General features: G+C 37.2%; 1 protein-coding gene across 2 annotated transcripts; it reads left to right on the top strand.

Annotated features, from left to right (window-relative positions):
- The first annotated feature begins 877 nt into the window (after nucleotides 1-877).
- iffo2a (intermediate filament family orphan 2a) lies at nucleotides 878-22,222 on the top strand. Of its 2 annotated transcripts, none has more exons than XM_039651474.2 (9): nucleotides 878-1,740; nucleotides 12,127-12,187; nucleotides 12,545-12,643; nucleotides 14,569-14,745; nucleotides 14,909-15,054; nucleotides 17,079-17,286; nucleotides 17,978-18,067; nucleotides 18,149-18,285; nucleotides 18,623-22,222. In XM_039651474.2, exons 1-9 carry the CDS (start codon nucleotides 1,193-1,195, stop codon nucleotides 18,744-18,746), a joined length of 1,590 nt encoding a protein of 529 aa, XP_039507408.2. In that variant the 5' UTR covers nucleotides 878-1,192; the 3' UTR covers nucleotides 18,747-22,222. The 2 variants fall into 2 exon arrangements, with proteins under 2 accessions (XP_039507408.2, XP_039507409.2); XM_039651475.2 differs by having other exon boundaries at nucleotides 879-1,740; nucleotides 17,109-17,286.
- The last annotated feature ends 30 nt before the right edge of the window (nucleotides 22,223-22,252 follow it).

Below are 22,252 nucleotides of genomic sequence, written 5' to 3'. Positions count from 1 at the left end.
AGTGCCAGAGCTAGGCTGAACGGAAGAACCCTGAACTGAAATATTTGATCCATGAATGCAAATCTAATATTGAATTGTATGCACGTGACAGTAGCTCATTGGTGCATCTACACTCAACATTGGGTGAGTTCTCTTGAAACGCTCTTGCGATACCATATGCCACAGTCACATGGCGTCTGCGCTGTCTCAGGTCGGACAAAATTTCTCGGACAAAGTCGGACAAGCCTTATGCAACACAGGCACCTCCCCTCTAATCAGTATATACGCCCCTTACAGCTGATTGGCTACAAGTGTATTTTAGTGCTCGGCCCAATCTACTTTCAACAAATCGCTTACTGCACCTTTAAATCATCATTAAGAAAATGTAGGGGTGCATTTGTTCGCTACTTGGGTTTGAATGGAGGTTTTACTTTCATGATTTTCTACATTGGTTTTCTACTCAATGTAAGACAATATTACTATATGGCATCCTGTTATATTACTTTAACTAATAAAAGCCATCCTCAAGGAAGTGAGATCCTTTTGGTGGGAAAGGAAAAGCACAAAAGTAGCTATTAGCAGTGGATTCTCTGAGTATTAATTAATTTGTATTTAAGCTAGGCTATAAAAGTTATCAAAAAGATATTTTTAGAAGCATGATCATAGCAAAGTTCTCTTTTATATCACAGGAACACTCTAAACAGACGCCAAATATTTAATATGTAAATACTTTCAAAATGTTACTGGTTATGGGTGTGTGTGTGTGTGTGTGTGTGTGTGTGTGTGTGTGTGTGTGTGTGTGAATATATGCCCACGCCCCTCATGTAATATGTAAATCCAGGGCGTGTCTTAAAGACGCAGTATGCGACTTTTACTGGAGGGCGGATTAGACAGACATGTCTTCCTCTCCTCCCGTTTTCCTTCGGTTGGTGTGCGGCTGTGCTCAGACTGGGCTGAAACCTGAGTCTCTACGGCAAGTTGAGACCAATAACCAGCCCATTTCATCACCAGCGGATGGTAGGAGGGCAGCTGAGAGTTCATAAAATGTATACCGTTCACAGCACTTTATCCGGCCGCTAAAGCGCGAGTATGGCCTATTACTTGTGTGGTATTAGATAAAGGAGTGCACCTTGCGTCCGAGAGCATGGAGGTGACGTATGCTGCTTTACAGCATCTGCAGTTTGATGCGTAGAAACATTGCTCACGGATAAAGATGGATTTACCTCGTCGTTTTCCAGACCCGGTTCTCAACCCGATATTGTTCAATGAATCTGCTGCTCCTCTCGGAATGAATGAAGCGTGTGCGACTGGGAGCGGGTCCGGCGCCATGGCAACCAGCGCGTTGAGGAACGATTTGGGGTCCAACATTCATGTGTTAAAAACACTGAATCTCCGCTTCCGCTGCTTCCTTTCCAAAGTCCACGAATTAGAGCGCAGAAATAAGTTATTGGAGATCCAGCTGCAGCACGCCCAGGAGCAATCCCGGTACCGACTACTGTTTTCCCGGGACAAAGCGGTCCAGACGAACCTCGAACTGCCTTATTCAAACGCACTGTGTCAATCGAGACTCCCCGGTAGAATCTGGAGTTTCTCACACACCGCCCGCTACGGAGGACAGTTCGAGACTCAACAGGGGCCTGGGGTGTCTTGGACTCATCCAGACGGTGTCGGGGTTCAGATTGACACCATAACACCTGAACTCAGGGCCTTGTACAATGTTTTGGCCAAAGTTAAGCGAGAGAGAGACGAGTACAGGAGAAAGTAAGTCCAGCTTGAGCATATTTCAAGTGTTTTACCTGCAAAAAAAGGGAGGAAGTTCATTTCTCTATCAGCATTTTTTTGTAATTCAGGGGGGAAAGATGGTTACCGCTGTATTTGTACTCCAACAAAATTCTGGTGACATGATGTTAGTCAACGTTACCAATTTCGGAACAAAATGAAAGCTTGATAGGCTACACTAATTGGAGATGCCATACATAATAGTTTGACAAAACTATTAGTCTCTACACTTTATTACGGTAAATATTGTACTTTGGCCAAAACTACACTTTAAAAAATTGTTGGTTTAACTTAAAAAAGCAAGTTGTCTGGTTGCCTTAATTTTGAGTTAACACAATGAAGGCGATTGGTTTAATAAACAGAAACTCAAAATAGTATGTTATCTTCACAATAGTTATCTAAGTTGATTTGACAAAAGATAAAGTGATAACAAATTACATTTACACATTTACATTTACAAATAATTTTAGTGAATCATAAATAAGTTCTAGATCAATAGTTGGTTTGACCACTCTTTTTCACTAATACTCGCACACAATTGGTTATAATTACCACTATTACATGTTTACCGATAAACCTCAAAGTAACATACCAAGGCCTAATTTATTTAATTAATTATTCAGCCTTTTTATCAGCCATTGATCTAAAAATAAATAGTAAAACATCCAAAAACAAATGCTGTTGTGACCATTTTGATTGCATAAATATTATTGAAAATGATTATTTTTAATTGTTTAAAATAACATTAAAAAAGCTTTGGAACTTTGGACAATATTCTAGCTAGGGTCTCTCAAAGATCAAACATTCTTCAGACTTTTTAATACATCATTCATGAAACAGGATTTCTTTTGTAACATTTTCGTCTAACACTGTTTAAAAATAACTGCATGCTACAAAGGTTTCAGAACGTCCAGAGAACATTAAAAGTTAGGTTCCGCAAAATGATAAAATAAAACATTCCCTTATTTTTTTCGCTAGCAATCACATGACCAAGAACAAACTGGACATTTTAAACATTCAGAAAACAATAGTGTTTTATAACTTAATGGGAATAGCAACACATTTTTGTTAGTTGGGTTGATTATCAAAAACTTCCAACAAAAATAACCCTTCTTATTTCAAAAACAAGAACCTTTCCCCCCTTCGTGTTGTTCATTCATACTATAGTAAGAAAGACTGTGTGTACCCTTTCTATTTTATATGGCTGTCCCTGGGGTATAGGTTTTTCATAGTGTCTTTAACAGTAAGGCTCTATCAGTAACCCCTGTATGTTCTCTAGTATCTTATTACAAAGCGTCCAGTTTGGATATGAAATCTGAGAAACAGGGGTGTTATTTTATCTGACAGAAACCTTCGCTTTTTCTCTCCTCCAAATGGGGGATCTCTGCAAAACCCTCCCATTCAATACGAGTCTGTGGGAACTGCCCTCTAACTTCAGTAGAATCTCTTGACAGTTTCTCTTTACACCTTTTGGGACCATTAGTCCAAGTAATACACTTCCACCCATTCTGTATGGGTTTGGTTCATTGGGAATTTCCCCGTTAGATTCTCTGTCAGACTTTTTGATGTGTGTCATTCAATTCACATGCTGATTCAACCATTTATTTTTGTCATTGATGGTGGGAATGATCCAGTATGTTGATTTAGAAGATACATTTCCTGTTGTTGTTGCTAAACGAAGCTTGATTTAGGTGTGTGCACTGCTGAAAAGTGATGAACAAAACATCTGTGTCAAATTCCTTGTTTCTCCGAGCACTAGTGTGGGGACTCATTCATTGCTCAACACAGATATGTTACTGTAACTTTAAGGCATTTCCGGTCATCTAGAAGCCCCAGACATGTTTTCTCACAATATCTTCTACAGTTACCCTGAATTGTTTCCCCAGACTGTTCCTTTTGGCTGTGTTGTTATCATAATTTGTGTCAGTGGCTGGTGTAATAGTATAATAGTGTGGCTATTTTTTCCTCATCTGCCAGAACAGAAGTGGACTGTCTGTGATAAGAAGCGGACAAATAAGCCACACATTGATTCATTTCCAGATCTTGAGTGAGTTGGAAACCCCACTTTATAAAGAGTGTCTGTATCCTTAGATTATTCAGTGCTTACTAAGCTTACAATACTGTTAGGAATGGGCAATTTCTTTGATAAATGCTTGAGTATAAATAGCCATATGTTTCGTTCTTTCCTTAAGTGCCCGGCCCAACACAATATGAACTATTTTTTTAGCTCTGACCTCTTTGATCATCATATTATGTTTGTTTTGGCCTTCAGATATAGTGTCACAGTAGCAGCCGGTGGGTTAGGATGGATGTTGGTGGTCTGTTATATTAAATGCGATCTGAAACAGGTGGAAAGTGTGGCATCATGCTGCTCATATGCAAAGACTGTCTCCTAGGAAATCATTTAAACAAATATAAAACCGGTTATAAATTAAGCATGTGTTTGGCAACAGGCTTAATGTTTGGTCTAATGTTATTTAAAGTGCAGAGCAACTTGGAGCCAAAATAAAGAAACTGCAAACTGTTAAAGAGTTTGAGTTTGCATCTGGCTATTTTTTTTTTTAATCTGAAGTCAAAATTACATTACTAAAGTCAAGAAGCCAGAAAACATTGTTATTGAAAGGGAAAAGAGATATTCAACCCAGTTATTTTCGTTTCTGTCTAAACAGCAGCACAAACATACAAATCATCCCAATACTCATCGAACATTTAGGGAGCTTCGCACATCTAAAGAATGGAGTAATTCTGCCCCACCCCTTGGAGTGTTGTGCGAATTCTTCACCCATCCTCCCGTTTCATTGGAATTCTTTGTGTGATTAATCCTTTGTGGGAATTCCATTGCTTTGATAGAAATTCAGGATTATTAAACTTTTCTGGACATCTGTTACTGTTGTATCGTTAAGAAACTAACCCCAAGTAAACCGAGAACACTAGAAGTCTCTTTTGGTGTTTGAATATTTTAATTGGTGTCAAGTTTGTAGATTCATTACCATTTCTATGGTATCGCTATGGATTGTTTGTGCCTGTCACAGGGTAACTCGCACATGCACACGCACATTGCACATAAACACTGGCGTCATGTTAACACAGCCTGTTTTTCGGCACTGACAATTATGTACATGGACTTGTATAGCATTTGATGGTATTGTTTGTTTTAAGTGTGTTGTGGTGTATCCTGTATGTTGGTATTGCCTGGTTTGCCTGAGTTGTGTCGGGATGGCTGTAACGTCAGTGCATACACACTACACAGTGCATGTGTATAATGAACACTGCAATAAAAAAAAAGAATTATCTGTTAGTGTTTTCACATATTTCATGTTGACTTTAAATCATATTCATCAGTCCATCATGGAGTCAGTTTATTGTTTCTAAGCGTTTCTAATGCATTCTGCACATGACAACTTTGAGGGACACCGAACCACACACTTTCAGAAGGTGTTTATAACCCCAGCAGATGCTCTCCACTGCCCCGTGCGAGTCGAGCTGTAAAGCCATGGCTGTAGACGTCTGTCCAGTTCTGGTCAGGGATGTTGCTGTAGCTGCATGTGAGGTGATGTTTTGTGTGGGGAACACTGTGTGTAAGTGAACAGGAGGTAAGACTGCAGCAAAGTAAGGTCATCTCTCTGGGCTGGGAATGATTTAGTGGTGCTGCCTCACTGGGCAGGAATTCACTTCTGCCCCCCACTCATGCTGGGAGTCCAAAATCATGGGAACTGCATTCTGAACATTTTTACACATCCAAGAAACAGCTATCAGCTGGTGTGAAATAAAAGCTTTTATTTTTTATTCTTGGACATAAGAATATGGACACTTGGACACTTGGACATTCTTAAGACATATTAAGATACATTTTGTCTAGTTTTAGTTTTAAAATTTCTGAATATATATGTGCATGCGAGTGTGTCGGGCAGAAACCTCATATCTCCAAATGTGCTACCTTTACCCTTGTATTGTAAACAAGGAGAGAAAGTCCAAACTCTGTGCACCACTTATATATATAAATCAATGGGCTAATGATGCTAACAAATTATTCAGTCTTGCCAATTTTCCTGAAAGAAGTTATTCTGCCTTTTCTTCTGCATGATGATGATGATGCACATGATTGACTTTCAAAAGATTTTATTTCTGCCGGATTGCTGTCAATCATGTGGTAAATAGTTTTCTGAGTGACTGTGTTTATTGTGCGGGTTTGTTAATGTCCAGCTAGTGTACGGATGGAGTACACGCTCTCAGCCAAGACACTACAGTATGCATTCAAAAACTGAACCTCAAAAGCCCTGGTGATGCAAATGCCTAATAAAAGCCTGGCTGTCTCATTCTGGTTTGGATATTGACCCTTGTGAATAAGAAGTACACTTTCAACATAGTATTCTTTTAAAAAATAGTACTTATTATAACAAGAATGTACTTTAAAATAAGTGACTTAACTGTAAACTGAATGTAATAGTTTCGAACTATAAATATACGTACATTCAATATAATTAAGCACAATTCTTTTTCATGAGAGTTGCTTTTTGTCCTGATTTATGTGTTGACCCTCTGTGCCACAGAAGGGAGGGTTTTAGATTGTTTGTTCATGTGTCTGTGATTCTTGAGGGTAGCTCTGAGTATTGATCTGAAATGCAGCTCGCTCCTCTGATGTCATGGGTGTGCACACAGATGTGCACTACTGAAGACCCACGGGACTGTCTGAGATGGATCGTTATGTAGGTCAACTTTGCATATAATGTCAAGATTTTCATTTAGCTGTCGTTAAGGCAATAAACATGATTTTGGCTTTGGAAAGTTATTAACATGTGGACATTGTAAAAATCAGTCCTGATGCTAGAGTGATGTGGGTGGTTGCTATGCAGTTGCTGAGATGTTTTTGTTGGTTTCTTACTGGTCCAAGTTAAAACAGTCCACCCTCAAGCAAGCATCACATTTTTCTCAAATATTTGACATATATAAAAGGCCACTTTGGGTCCGAAAACCGGTCAATATCTGGTGTGACCACTATTTTATATATATATATATATATTAAGCTTTTAGTCTGAGAACATTTAGCTCATGGTCAGAGGGTTTAGGACAGAAAAACGTTGCCAAGAGCTGATTTTGACACAGGAAACAGACTAATGTTCCATTGCTGAAATGAAATGGAGTATATATTCTTGCAGCCTTTTTTGTGTGTTTTCGGCCACAAATATTGCATATTTATGGCAGTATTTTGTGTATTTATTGCAGCTATCGTAGGATTTTTCTGGTTTTGTAAAAGGAAATGCATGTGAGTCTTTGTAAGTCATTATCCAGCAGCAGGCTGGATATACAGTATACTGTAATGTACAGGAATTAATGAGCCCACTATATATCTTTTCAGGAAAAGTCCTCTTCTAAGTCCAAAGGCCTAAAATAGACCTGGCACAAGGCCCACATTTTATTTTAAAAGGCTTATTTTTACATTCATTTTTAAAGAGGCTGAGCTACAGCTTTGTAACTCAGTATTGAACAATTTCATATAGTAGTCATTTGAAAAATAAAGGATAGCTAAGCCTTCTGAATTCTATGGTTTTTAGTATCAAGAGATATACAAAAACATCCAGTCTGCAGGCCTTAAAATTGGGTAAATACAACCTCAGATAAACAACAACACATGATAACATATGTCATACACTGTGTCATATTTTATTTAACAAAAAATAAAGCCAAAACTGTACATTATCGCCAAACATCTCCACTTTGGTCTCAAATGCCCAAAGGGCATTCCAGAAGTCTTGAGGTTTGCAACCTTGCAAACCTAAGTGCGGCCATGTTCTTTTAAGAGATAAGGAGTTTTCTCTTAGGAACCCTCCCAAACATGCCATACTTACCCTGTCTTTTTCTAATCGTACTGTCATGAACTTTAACATGATAATTGAGACCTGTAGAGTCTGAGCCTGTGTAGTTGTTTTTTGTTTTTTTGTGTTATTGTGTTAACAGCACACACCTAAATGCTCCAGACTAGCAAACTGCCAAAACTTCTGATTTAGAGTTAGTCACACTTCCTGATTATCAATTAATGATTAGCAGTGTCTCTATAGTATAATAATACTATTGTTGTAATTTCACCCAACCTTGTTTTGGCTTTGTGAATCATTATCATTTTATGGATTTATTGACCAGTGGCAATTTCAATGCAGTCTAAATAAATCTCTTTGATCAAATCACTTGAAAACTTTTACTGAACCTTATAAAAAATCAAAGCAGAGTTCAGAGATCAGTGTCTCAAGTGAAAGTTTAACAAATGGTCTTTATCTTGAGAAATTAAGCAGAAATATACTTGCTTTTTGACATTTAATGTGCTGCACATGAACAGAATGCATGTTCAGAATTGTTAAAAAAACAGACAAATATAGAAAGCAAGGCTACTCATTTACATGCCTAACATACCACTGAACTCATGCTTTCAAGAAACATCAGTCAACTCTCTCTGCATGTTTGCTTGAAATGGCTGGGACCTTTTGGATCACAAAATCAGACACTGAAACAGATTCTCATGAAATCTTTGTTTTTGCAGAAAAAGCTTTTTCTTTTTTGTTGGTCTACATGATATATACTTCATCTCAAGACTATTTCAGTGGGTTTTAATTCTTTTCTAATCATTATGCACACCATTTGTTTAACCTCATATAATTGAAAGACTGAATATTTGTACTCTTAAGCATTGGTTACACTGCAGGACCCTAAAATGAACTGATTGAAGGGAAAGAGGTGTTGAAAATGTTTAAAATAAACAATGTGACCATAAAACCTTGTTTACCTTATTGAGTAAAAATCTATATTTTTGACCTGAAAATCTTAGATAACTAATTTATGGAATAAATAAAAGAAAGCTAATTTTTTATTTGTAAAAAAAAAAATAAAAAATGTAAAGAAATAGCATGCTGTCCAACTCTGGAAATGGTTTAAAATTTAAAAAGAGGTACTCTTAATAGTAACATACTAGCTCGTGGCTATATTTATAGCCTGAGTCAGCGTGGGGGAAAACACTGTGAACATCGTGTGTATTTGAATGACAAAAAAGTCTTCTTGCGAGGCATTGACGCCCGCCGACCGGCAATGATACATTGCGAAATGAATGTAAAACCTTGTCACTTGCCAATTGTACAAATGCTTCACTCCAAACTATTAATGCTTTTGTAAAACGGTGATCAGTAGTACGTGGTGGACAAAAAAGGGTGTCTCTTTATGTGGGACATAATGCTTTGAAGGTCTTCACAGGTGCTATCATGATGAGGTCACCGTGATTTCCTGGATCAACATTTCTGTCCCAAAATGTAGTCCTTACCCAATCCCTACCCCTACCCCTATGCCCTACCCATATCTTTTCCCTAAAATCAGAGGGTAATGATAGGTGAATAACACTGACGTGCAAGTACTTCACCCTGGTTCTAAGCCTAAACTTGACATAAACTGTAAACGTATCCCTCAAGTCTTATTGGTTGATTGGAAAGTTGATCCAGGATCAACAAAGATGTACTTGGTACTTGGTGAAATCCATCATGATGAACCCCCTCACGGTCACCTCACGTTATCACTCTCTGCCCTATTCATTTGTACACTTTTGAAGCAGTTTAAGATTACAAAGGGACTCACAACTTTTGAGCTATAACAGATGTGCCCCTGTCCTTCTCTTTCCTCACCCATAATAGCTCTTTGAAACATTTGCTCAATTCATTTGAACTCTCCCATAAACTGAACAATGTGTATTTAAATTGACCGACCTGATCTCGCACAATGGGAGAAGTCACAGCACTGTGTAGTGATGGCATATAGTGAAGAACAAAGAAAGCGCCTCTTCATTTTGTGGTGTCTCATCTTTCTTTTCCTTAATAGCAGCTCATTAAAAAGTTCTAATCCTGTGCTTATTGTTGACCAGGTGGGCATTCAAAAGCTTTTTACATTCAGTATTCATCTACATTTGCGCATGCCATTGTGAGAGTTTCCGTTTATATTGTGTTCAGTGTCTTTTGGATGAAGCTCAGTCTATGCTGCAGCAGAGGAAATGAGAGGAGTTTGATTCTCATGACCTTGGGCTGTTGTGTAGTCAGCTCCACTGGATCCCAGTGACATTCAGATAGATCCACACTGACCCTGCACTGTCTGAGCAGCCAGATCCATGACATATCTCTACACCTGTGTGTATCAGTTCTATATGGAAGCTTCTCTTCTATTTCTGAAGCCCCTTTCACACAGAGATTCCAGAAAATTCACGGATAATCGACCTGGGATTTGACGACCCGGGTTTTGTTTGAGTTTGGTTCATTCACACTGCCAGTGATTTTCCGGAATCAGAGTGTGTTCACACACAACCCGTAAAAATCCTGTAAAGACATCGATGTGCACATTACGAAACATTACGAAACTAGCACATTACGTACCGTTTCACTAGCCAGCTTTCACTTCACTTCAGCGTCATCATTACGACACGGCATTGGTTACGGCTTTTGTCCACACAGCGCGCGTTCCGGGACTGATCCTGCAATGTTACTGGTCCCCAACCCGGCATTGATCCCAGCATCAATCCTGGGTCGTGTTTGCGTTCACACAGAAGGTGTTCTGGCAATTTCGCAGGATCAACGCGCTGTGTGAAAGGGGCTTGAATCTCATCTAGCTGTGGCTACTCCTTAACCAATAAAACGGTCTTTCTCAAAAAAAATGTTAGCTGTTAAAAATATATTTCTTTTTCAAATTAATGGATTAGGGTTAGCATAAGAGACTTCTTTCAAAATATGAAAAAGTCTCATCGACCACAAACCTTTGAACGGTACATTGTAAAAAAAATATTGATGGTTTAACTTAAAGTAAGTAAAATTTTAAGTTGATTGAACTGGAAAAAGTGAGTTAATACAATGAAGGAGAATGATTTAATCATCAGAAACTCAAAATTATATGTGAACTAAATAAATTATTTAAGTTGATTTGACAAAAGAAAAAAATGTTGTGATTACTACACTGTAAAAAAATATTGTTGGTTTAACTTAAAAAAGAAAGTAACCTGGGTTGCCTTAAAATTTGAGTTAATACAATGAAGGAGATTAATTTAATCATCAGAAACTCAAAATAATAAGTTATCTGAACTAAATAAGTTATTATAAAATTGATTTGACAAAAGAAAATATGTTGTGATAACAAATCTTGAAAATATTTTTTTTACAGTGTGCTAGTATATGTATATTATGTTTATGGCATTGCACTTTCATTATTATGGTAAATGGACTGCATTTATGTAGCGCTTTCACAGACCCAGCTTTACATTTTTCCTCACATTCACCCATTCATACACCGACGCCAGCCATGCAAGGAGCCATCCAGCTTGTCGGGAGCACTCAGAACTTTCTCTACTCTTGTTTTCACAGAATTTTCACAGCCTCCAATGCTTTTAATGCGTGGTCTACAGATCCGCTTAACATAACAAGTACAACTCTTTGTACTAAACAGATGATCCCTTCTGGATCTTGTCATGTTGAGTCAGCACTTGCAGGTGTCTTGATGTCTGGACCCAGTCAGACTGTGACACAATGCAAGTGTAAGCCCAAAGGAGTCTATAATCCCTTGAGCATGTGAGAAATCAAAGGATCAGGAGCTTATGAAACAAGAGAAGCTGTCATCCTTTAATCAAGCCGATGAGGAATCTTACTGCATAACTGACTATACAGAATCAGACAGGGGGAATCCCGCAGCATGTTAACACTTTGCTGACTGGTGTTTTTTTTTTAAACTTCTGATGCAAGAATTAATACAGATGCCGAATTATGCACAATTATAACTCGGGCAAATTATAAAATCTTTACACATGTGACAGAAGATTCAGTAGTAACAACAACACCATAGATTATAATGCTGAATAGATTTTGTTTTAATCGGACACTGCTTCTGGAAGAAGAGCAAAGAAACCGGCACAATCACTTTTCCTCAAGCCTTTCTCCTGCAAAAATTAAGCTTTTATTTGCATATTCTGCTTTGCACTACAGTCTCCATAGTGATTCAAAGGGAGCTTGCTTGTGTTTTCGGAGAGTTATAAAGGTCTGAGGAAGATTCTCAATGGTCAGTGGCAGAGGGAGGATACTACTGATGTTTTTCTCAAGTCTCTTTTGAGTACATGTAACTAAACAAACATACTTTTGTGGTAAACCTTTACATACATATGATTTTTTAGAGTTGTATACAACTATATGTTGTAGGTTTTGTAAAAAGCAGTTTTGAGTAAATGGTAAATGTTGTTTTTGAAATAACTTTCATCCTCTTTTGAACCACTAATTATTTGTAATGTAATTATTTGAATGACTCCAGATGCACACAAACTCTGCACATTTATTTCACGTACAATCTTTTATTGTGTTTGTATTCCAGATGGGAGGAGGAGGTGTCCAAACGTCAGCAGATGGAGTCTGTGGTGGAAACTTTACAGGAGGTGAGATCTCAGCCCTATTATTTTGTGACTGTGTTGTTGTTTGGCATCCATACATCTGCACTGATGCATGTCTAGCTTTTAGGTAATTCTATTGTATGGAAGAAAATTCCCCACCCACACTGTAAAAATATATTCTGAGACCAAGGAAATTATGCTGAAAAAGATGACCAGAGTTGCTTGATTACTGTAGTTTTGTAGCATGGAAACTTGACATTAAGTTCAGTCAAAACATTTCATTAAAATAATTGAGTAAATATATTCAACTAAAAAAAGCCATTCAAACTATTGCCTTCATTTTCACCCTCTAATTTTTTTTTTACATTGCACAGCTAAACTTTCTAAATGTTCTCCTTACAGAGTGTTCAGTCGTCTGAAACATTGCAAGGAGAGCTGAATGAGAAGATGGAGCGTCTTAAAACAGAGCTGGTGGTCTTCAAGAGCCTTATGCCTCATGATGTAAGTGTCCTGCCTTATCTGGTTTCTGCACACGGCTAAAGACATGCAAAACATGCAAATATCCATTTACATACAACAGTACCTAATTTAAAAGAGTATCATTTGACTGCACGTGTGAGAGATTAATAAAGATTGACTTTCAGGGAAATGACGATGAACCCATCAGTAAATAGCTCTGGCATTAGACTGAATAGAGACCCATAGATCTGTGGGGACAAATAAGCAATGAAGCAGTCAGGCTTCTGGCCCTGGAACAGATGCATATTGTTCTTTACTGTTGAGAAGCTGTTGCTGAGTCCCAGTTATAAAGCACAGCTGACTGCTGCCTCCCTGGATAATAATATGTTCCTTAGTGTGAATGCATACTGTTACAAAGCATTTCAGAAGAAGCTTGAACATCTGTTGTCGCCAAATGAGTTTAGGGGTGTTTATCAGCCTTAGAGGTTTTTGTAATGCTTACTAGCCCATAAAAAGCTGTGTAGTGCTGTTTATGCACAAGTTTCTGTAATAATATAATATGTAATTATATATAATACTACCTGTCAAAAGTTTGGAAACATTACTATTTTTTAATGTCTCTTTTGCTCACCAAGGTTGCCCTTATTTAATTAAAAATACAATAAAAACAGTATTGCAAAATATTATCACAAATTAAAATAAATGTTTTCTATTTTAATATATTTTAAAATGTAATTTATTCCTGTGATCAAAGCTGAATTTTCAGCATCATTACGCCAGTCTTCAGTGTCACATGATCCTTCAGAAATCATTCTAAAATGCTGATTTGGTGCTCAGGTAACATTTCTTATTATTCTTATTATTATTATCAATGCTAAAAACACTTGTGCTGCTTAATATTTTATTTGAACATTTTAACTTTACTATTATTCATGCAGTTTTTATTATCTAATATTAAAGGCACAGTATGTAAGTTTCGCAGTAGAGGTCGCTTATTCATAACAATAACACTGGAGATGCTTTATGATGCCTTAAAGGAGTAGTTCACTTTAAAAAAAAAACGTTTGCTGATAATTTACTCACCCCCATATCATCCAAGATGTCCACGTCTTTGTTTCTTCAGTCGAAAAGAAATTAAGGTTTTTGATGAAAACTTTCCAGGATTTTTCTCCATATAATGGACTTCATTGGGAACCAAACGGTTCAAGGTCCAAATGAGAGATTCAGTGCAGCTTCAAAGGGCTTTAAACGACACCAGACGATGAATAAGGGTCTTATCTAGGACCCTTCGAGTCTTGAAAAAACTTTTTTTTTGACTTGAAAAAAGATTTGTTCATTTTGATGAACGAGTTTGAACAGGAGAGTCACGAACGCTCAACACAGAACAGAGCAAGGCGAGCATTTGTGCTTATAAAACTTAAAGTTTTTAATTTATTTTTTTAAATGACCGATCGTTTCGCTAGATAAGACCCTTATTTCCTTATAAAGCATTTTTACATGGTTTCTACTGAAGTAAAATGAGAAATCAAGTGTAGCGCAGATATGACTTCATTGACAGGCAACGCAATGACACAGGCAATGGCCATTACACTGTTCAAATGACTGATTTCTCTGGTTCTGAACATTGTTAAATATTATATCAAACATTTGGTATAATGTACACCATTCAACGAAATATATACCATTGTTCTAGTGGTTTTGGGATATTTTAATCCAAAAATCTTACATATTGTGCCTTTAACTGAGGCTGTGTGTATAGTATTTGCATTTGTACTTTAAAAAAAAAAAGATTTTTCACACCAAAGGGCCGTTTGCATGATATTTCTATGTAATATTGCTTAAGTATGTTGTGTTATGTTTTTATAAAGCAAGAGAGGTATGTTTTCCTGTTCCAGTTTTTCTGCTGAATCAAAGCATTGTGGATTTAATACGTCTAAAATGTCTCATTATCATGCATTTGTGTATAGGAAGTGTCTGACTTGGACACTAAAATCCAGGAGAAAGCCATGACGGTTGATATGGACATCTGCAGACGCATCGACATCACAGCCAAGCTGTGTGACGTTGCACAGCAGAGGAACTCAGAAGACATGAGCATGATATTGCATAGCGGCCCATGCAGAGCTCCTCCCGAGCAGAAAGGGGTACCAAAACTTACTCTCAATAGATTCTGATGATATCTCCCAATCTACTGGAACTGTGTGCAAATTTAAAGCTCAGATTTGATTTGCAGTACATGGAGTTTATACAACAGCTTATCATGCAATTTGAATCTTTCAGCAATCAGAGAATGTGTGTGTGTTGTAGGGGATGGCGGTATGTAGGAGGAAGGAGAGTAAGGGTGAATCAGAGGAGCAGAGAGTGGAGACTGATGTTGATCCTACTCACTGTGAGGAGGAAATGCCTGGTTCTCTCAATATCACTGATGAGATGAAGAGGATGCTCAACCAGCTGTGAGTCTTCATAGTCATTAGAGGAGTGTTTCTCAACTGCTGGGTCACAATACTGTTTTGAGTGGGTGTGCCGTCAAAAGAGACTTTTATTTTGAAAGACGTGAACGAAAGCTGTTGTGTTGACTCTTGTGTCAGACTCAGTTTAAAGGGATAGTTCTCCCAAACGTCAGTATTATTTACTCACCATCAAGTTGTTCCTAACCTGTATGAATTTCTTTATTCTGCTGAGCACAAAATATATTTTTAAGAATATGGGCAATCAAACAGTTGATAGTCCCAATGGACTTTTATAGTATGGAAAAAATTCTATGCAAGTAAGGTTGCGGGATCTCTTTATTTAACAGTTCAAACGAAATAATAGAAACGCTTTAAACACGCAGGAGCACAGGATAAACACAGGAGAGCAAGACATACACAAGCAATTTAACTTGAACAGAAAATGAGGGCTATATTTACACAGAGCTAACAAAGGGAACTAAATGAACAACAGGTTAACTTAGTGTTTAACTGGTGCACACACACACACACAAGGAAACTAGGGGTGCATCTCAATCAACTCCCAAGCTTGTGAATCAGTAAATTGGGTTCCAGATTTCGGGCACTGGTAAGGACAATAAAGGACGCTGGCTCACCACACATTGCTACACTGATGACTCTATTTCTGGCAACGTGACTACGTCCTCATTGTACAATATTATTTCTGGTATTTACAACAGCAGAGCTGATATCTTTCTGACATTACTAAAAATGATTTTTAATGACCTAATGATAAATACTTTGCTTTTACATATATGTGCAACATTACAGCTGTGAGTAAACTATAAATGTTAGCTAGATTATTCATTACCTGTCTAGCAATGTCCCAGACAGCAAACTGACATTGAATCACCGTGGAAACGACGTCTCTCATGACATTGAAACAACGTTGATTTGCTCATCGAATTAACGTTGAACCAACGTCAGACGCGGCATTCTTCAAAGCTAAATGAAAATCGAAAATTGGTTTGCTTTCATAACGTTGAAACAACGCGTTGATTTCAAGTTGATTTTCCGTTAGTTTTGAAAGAATGACGCCTCTGACGTTGGTTCAACGTTAATTCGATGAGCAAAACAATGTCAGATCAACGTTGTTTCGATGTCATATTTCCACGTTGATTCAATGTCAGTTTGCTATCTGGGGTATGTTTATGCATCTGAAATATAATTAAATAATGGTTTGTATTTTAACATCTATCGCATGTTTAGTGATTATTATTATGTGTAGTGAGTTAAAATTCAAGATTCAGAACTTCCATCGTGAGCATTGATGCTCCCTGGTTTTCACTGTGCATTGTGGGACTTTTTAGGTTGTGAACTTTTTAGTGCTTTGGAAGTATTCTGTGGTTGAGACAGCCCTTAAAATGGTCGACTCCCCGATCAGTGCGCTGACTACTGAATTAGGGATCTGATTGAGACGCACCCTCTGTCAAAATACTCACACATATATAATATATATATTGGGTCACAGCCTAATGACCATGAAAAATTGTGGGTCCCATCGTCAAACCAATTGAGAACCACTGCATTTGAGGGCACCTTCTGACATTTTTTTTATTATTATTATTATTATTTGTTTAGTTCATGTGTTCAGGGTTTATAACATTGGAAACAAAATGCTGCAAAAGTGCAGAGTAAGGACTCTTCAACTGATTGTCTTTAGTGCCATCTAGTGTACAAATGGTGAACATGTTCATTTTATGTGCTGTGTATTTTCCTCTTTGAGAGAGATCATTTATATTATTGTAATTTGATTAAATTACTATATTTATGATTAATTGCTTTATTCAAGATCTGGATATTAACTCGTTTTTCTTATGTTCATTTGTTCTATGTTATGTTTTATAGTCTTTTGTTTGTTATCTTTTGTTTGTAATCCTTTAGATTGTGGATCTGTTGATTTTCCTTTTCTTTTCTTCTCCTTGTGTCTCCTCGTTTCCTTCTCTTTCCTTTTCCACGTCTGTGTCTGCTGCCTATCTTGTGCACAGAGGTTGCTCAGCTAATTGGTTTGTTGGCAGGCGGGAAACGTTCGAGTTTGACGATGACTCTGATAGTCTGGCGTGGGAGGAGACGGGGGAGACTCTCTTGCTCTGGGAGGATTTCAGTAACTACAACAGTCTCACCACCTCTGCCGCTGCTGGTATGGTCACCACAGTGTCCAGCGCATCCGACTCTCACGGAGAACATCAGGAGCAGGTGGGTCCGCAAACATGTTTGGATAAGTAGTGCCAAATCATTCAAATGTAATGTCTATATAGGCAACTACAGGCAAGCACCCAATTGAATTAAACTAAAAAAACATAGGAAAGAACTCTGTTAATGCTCACTCACTAAAATACTACCTTTATTTGGCTTTTAGCAATGGAAAACTATTTTCTGTGTGATTTATTTGTTGTTTTAAATGTTCTATTCATGAAGAAATTGAAGAGAAGAGAAAAAAATGTAGCACGGTTTCCACAAATATATTAAACAGCAACTGTTTTCAACATTGATAATAATAAGAAAATAATAATAAATGTTTTTTGAGCAGTAAATCAGCATATCAAAATGATTTCTGAAGGATCATGTGACACAAAATGCTGGAGTAATGATGCTGAAAATTAAGTGTTATTATATATTTATATATATATATATATATATATATATAATTTTTGATCAAATAAAAGCAGCCTTAGTAAACAAAAGATCCTTCTTTGAAAAAAAAAATGTTTAAAAAAAATATTGTGGAACCCAAACTTTAGTGAATTGCCAAAAAATACTGTTTATATATTTTTGGGATGTTTCTTGTGGCTAAATACGCTGTCTTACTAATATTGACCATTACTGGCTGTACAGTACAAAATGTATGTTTACTCTTGAGAATATTAATAATGCATTATCCCGCCAGGATCGAAGTCTAGGTAGCCTCATAAATGAAACAGAATCCCTCTTTAAGACCAGAGAGCAGGAGTACCAGGACACCATCGGAGAGATTGAGGTGAGAGAACGTTTGTGAATGACACATTTCAGCTGATATTTACTTGAGCCGAGTACAAAAACCGCTGTCTTCCTCCTGCAGCTGGAACTGGCCACGGCTAAGAGTGACATGAACAGACACCTGCACGAGTACATGGAGATGTGCAGTATGAAGAGAGGGCTGGACGTACAGATGGAGACCTGCCGGAGGCTCATCCAAAGCACAGCCACCAGCGGCAGGTTGGTTTAATCGTATTTTAGTTTTAGTAAAACTTTAAAGTCAGCATGAAATGGAAGTTGTGGTAGACTTTTCTTCCCTTCTGTGACCTATATCGACGTGAAATAAAATGTGGGTGGGACTTAATTTTGTCCATTGAGAATTGTTTGAACGGTTTGCTAGTGCTGTGATGTCATGTGAGTGATAGGTTGTCCCGCCCTCATGCCAGAGAAGAGAAGTCACTGCAAGAGGGAGGGGAAAGATTTTGAATTGTCCATTTTGATTTAATGGTGACTGAGAATGCAAAGCATCTCCTCAAAGGCTTTTAATGATTGACAGAAGTCCTGTTTTCCAATGCAGACAGTCGCCCTCATTCAGCTCTGTGGCCAGCAGCGATTCAGGGAACACCGATGACATCCAGGATGAGCTGGAGCCTGATGGAGAGAAAGAAGGGGCGGTAGAGATGAATGGAGAAGTTAGATGATGATCAGCCCTGTGTCTTTCTGGTTTCTCAGCTTTTTTTGTGAACCAGTCACTCTTTTAAGTCTCTGGTCACCTTTTCTTACACAGTATGGATGGGTGTGGGATTTCAGATTCCCATAGAGTAAGTATTGGTGCTTTATATGCTGTCTTAAAGCAGGACAAGCTGTGGCCTCTTCATCAGCACTGCCAAGGCATGGCTCCATAGTCTTCCTCATTAGCTTTAACTGATGTCACACTCTTTATAGTGTGATGAATAACATACTGTATGTAATAATACATTATCATATAGTATGGTAACACTTTACAATAAGTTTTCACATTAATGCGAACTAACAATGAACAATAATTCTACAGCATCTATTAATCTTAGTTAATGTTAAAGGGATACTCCACTTTTTTTGGATTTTACTCCCTTTAACTCCCTCAGAGTTAAAAAGTTGAGTTTTACCGTTTTTGAATCAATTCAGCCGATTTTCTGATATTTATAATAATATCAGTAACCAGACCGTTTCTGGTCTCATTGACTTCCATAGTAGGGAAAAATATATACTATGGAAGTCAATGAGACCAGAAACTGTCTGGTTACAGATATTCTTCTTGGAGTATCTGGTCATCTAAGAGTCACCCTGTCAGGGGTTTATTCTAAGATAACAACCGCCTGGATGTACTGTACATTATCTTGCTTATTAAACGGCTACTTGCGACAAATAATTAGACACGAAATATTGATCTTTGTTGAAATATTTCATCAGGTCTTTAAAGAGAGCTGTTCCTAGCCCTGCAAGTTCAAACTAGGCGGATATTTAAGACATTTTTTTTAAGTAACATCAACAAAGTTATTAATAAGTGCTTTAAAAATGTATATTGCTCATTGTTAACTGATGTTAACAAATGAGACTTTGGGCCTATCATACACCCGGCACAATGCGGCGCCTTGAGCAACTCAAGGGTCTTTTGCTAGTTTCAGCGCGACACATTTATCATTTTCACGTCCTCCACGTTGTTTTTGTCCTCCATATTTGTGCGCCCATGGACTGCTGGTCTGAAAACGAGGTGTGTTCAGGCGTATTGTTGGCGCGTTGCTATTATGAGGCAACGGAAATAGAAGGCGCAATATTATTTTTGTTATTTAAAGAAAGCATTCGTAATGTGCGCCTATAGGTGGGTCCACAACGCGTGTACACGTTGTCACATAGATGTTTCCTCTCTGGAGAAGTGTTTCGTTTTTCCGCTTGCAAATTCTGCCATGTAAATTGCGAATCCGCCATCCGCACCCTCTGATAGGTTTATTCCACGTTACTCCTAAAACACACCCATTACTCATTAAGAGAATAAGGACAACCCTTAGACCATGGGCTCGGTGTGCGGACCTTTTTGCCTATTATTAAACTAGTGGATTCGGACATGGCCTGCAGTCTTTAGACCATGTGCTTAGATCATTAGAATAGGGCCCAAATGCAGTAGCACCTCATTGCAGTACACGAGATCCAGGGGGCGGAGTTGGATCCAGATCCAAGAGGTGGAGATAGGTAGGATTTGTGGTGGGGTTAGGGATCAGGGGGCGGAGATGGGTAGGTTTAAGTATATGTACAGTGGGAGGAGTTGGATCTGGATTCGTGTTCTGCAGTGAGGACCATCTCCAAAATTGTAAAGTGTTACCTATAATATAAATATTATGATAATATATATTATTCAATATAAATATTATTTCTTAAATGCATAATTTCTGCTATCTTGCTCCTTTGTTTACATGAATGTAAAAGGCAAGTTACACACCCATCAGTTTAAATATCACAGATTAAAACACATTATAGAGGAAAGTATTCTTCTACATGAATACATTCAGGCTTTTAACGTCACAATAGTCAGTAGATCAGCCATGCAGTATACTTCACAAAAATATCTGAGCAATTACCATGAAATATCTCACCAGTTCAGATGTTTTCACCATACATTCAACTAAACCACCGTGCACTAAGATCTATGCAATAATTTTGACTGGTGTTACATTCTGTGATTCTTTTAGCTGGAACCAGATTCAGTATGAGTTAATGATTCTCCTTAAGTGCAGTTTTGCCTTTCGTTTCTTTGTATTGTCTCTTTCAGTTTTGGAGAGTAGCTGTAAAACCCAAACTCATGTGCCTACAAATATGCTGTATACACTGTCTTAGTTGCCTTATATTCTTCTCTGAATATATTAAGTAATGCTTTGCTCTGTTGTAGACCGTTAAATCCTGACCTGAATCATATCTTTAGTACAGATGATGACATATAATTCATGTCTAAGATGTTAAATGGTGTGACATGAGATTTTTGGATGATCTCAAGATTTAGAAGCCATACTATATCTCTCCTCAGGTGTTGAATGTTTTGGTCAAGCTGCAAAATAGATACTGAAAACTTTGCAATTAAGTTTAGTTCTGTGTGTGGGTCATTCTCATGTAAATGTGCTATTTGTGCACTTAAAAATATTTAAAGATTAGATTTAAAATACCAAAAATCAAAGTACTCATGCTAACCCTAAGACACGACATTATTTCAACCACATTACTGCAAGCTGATGTACTTCTACTAGAGAGTAGATTCTGTATGTTTAACTCTGTGTCATTGTGACTTGAAATGCATTATAACGTTTCAAAACATAACAATTTTGTCAGAGAGGGAAATGTCACAATTAAGATGCAGAGACAAATTCTACATTTCTCAGAAAATGATAATTACATTTCATTAAAATAAAGATATTTTTTGCAGTAAAGTAGTGATAAATGGGGACCTGTAAATGTCAAACAAGCAAATATTTTATATATTTGCGTTACAAACAGTCTAATGAATTGTTTAATGGGACTAAGTCATGATGGGGATGCACACAAATGACATGACTTCCTAAGAATGACTCGCACACTATTTCCTCCCCTCCCACAAAATATGTTTTTTGGCTTATTCAAGAGGTGGTTAATAAAATAGAAATGATTATTCGTTATTTATTTATTTTATTGTACAATCAATAATTAGGTTTATAAGCTAAAACTATATTCATAGTAGCATATTACTTGTATTGCTTTTATTATGTTTTTTTTTTTTTTACTATTTTATTATTACATAAGAATTAATGATTAATTGCTTTTAAATAGTATCTGGGTGATCGAGGTTAAGTTTTGCTATTATTGCCTTTTTCAAATTCTTTTTTTTTTTTATTGGAAACGAATCATTCCGTATTTTATACTATCCTGATCTGGTCATTCAGATGTTGTATGTTCATACAATTTATGATTTAATATTTGCCTTAAATATTGGCCATTCTAATAAATTGTATTAGTTTGTGCTATATACTATATAAATAAGCTGATATTGAGCTGAAAACAGCATGTCTGGAAATTAGTTTGTTTTTGGAAATCTGGAAGATTCAAGTCTTATCTAGTTGTATTCTGATTTTATGCTGGTTTTAAATAAATAAAAGTTTGCCCTTTCAGTCTTTAATGGGACTATTTTTCATCCAAAACCTTTCGA

This window comes from Pimephales promelas, chromosome 20 (genome assembly GCF_988280905.1).
Source record: "Pimephales promelas chromosome 20, fPimPro1.hap1.1, whole genome shotgun sequence".
In the NCBI taxonomy this organism is placed as follows: Eukaryota; Metazoa; Chordata; class Actinopteri; order Cypriniformes; family Leuciscidae; genus Pimephales; species Pimephales promelas.
The sequence above is the reverse complement of the archived record's forward strand: the minus strand, read 5'-3'. Positions and strand labels throughout refer to the sequence as shown.

Bases quoted from the DNA above. Each gene is read 5' to 3' on its own strand.
- iffo2a (XM_039651474.2), top strand. From the start codon at position 1,193: ATGGATTTACCTCGTCGTTTTCCAGACCCGGTTCTCAACCCGATATTG. The intron at 17,287-17,977 runs GTGGGTCCGCAA...TTATCCCGCCAG, and splicing joins ACGGAGAACATCAGGAGCAG to GATCGAAGTCTAGGTAGCCT. The intron at 18,068-18,148 runs GTGAGAGAACGT...TTCCTCCTGCAG, and splicing joins ACACCATCGGAGAGATTGAG to CTGGAACTGGCCACGGCTAA.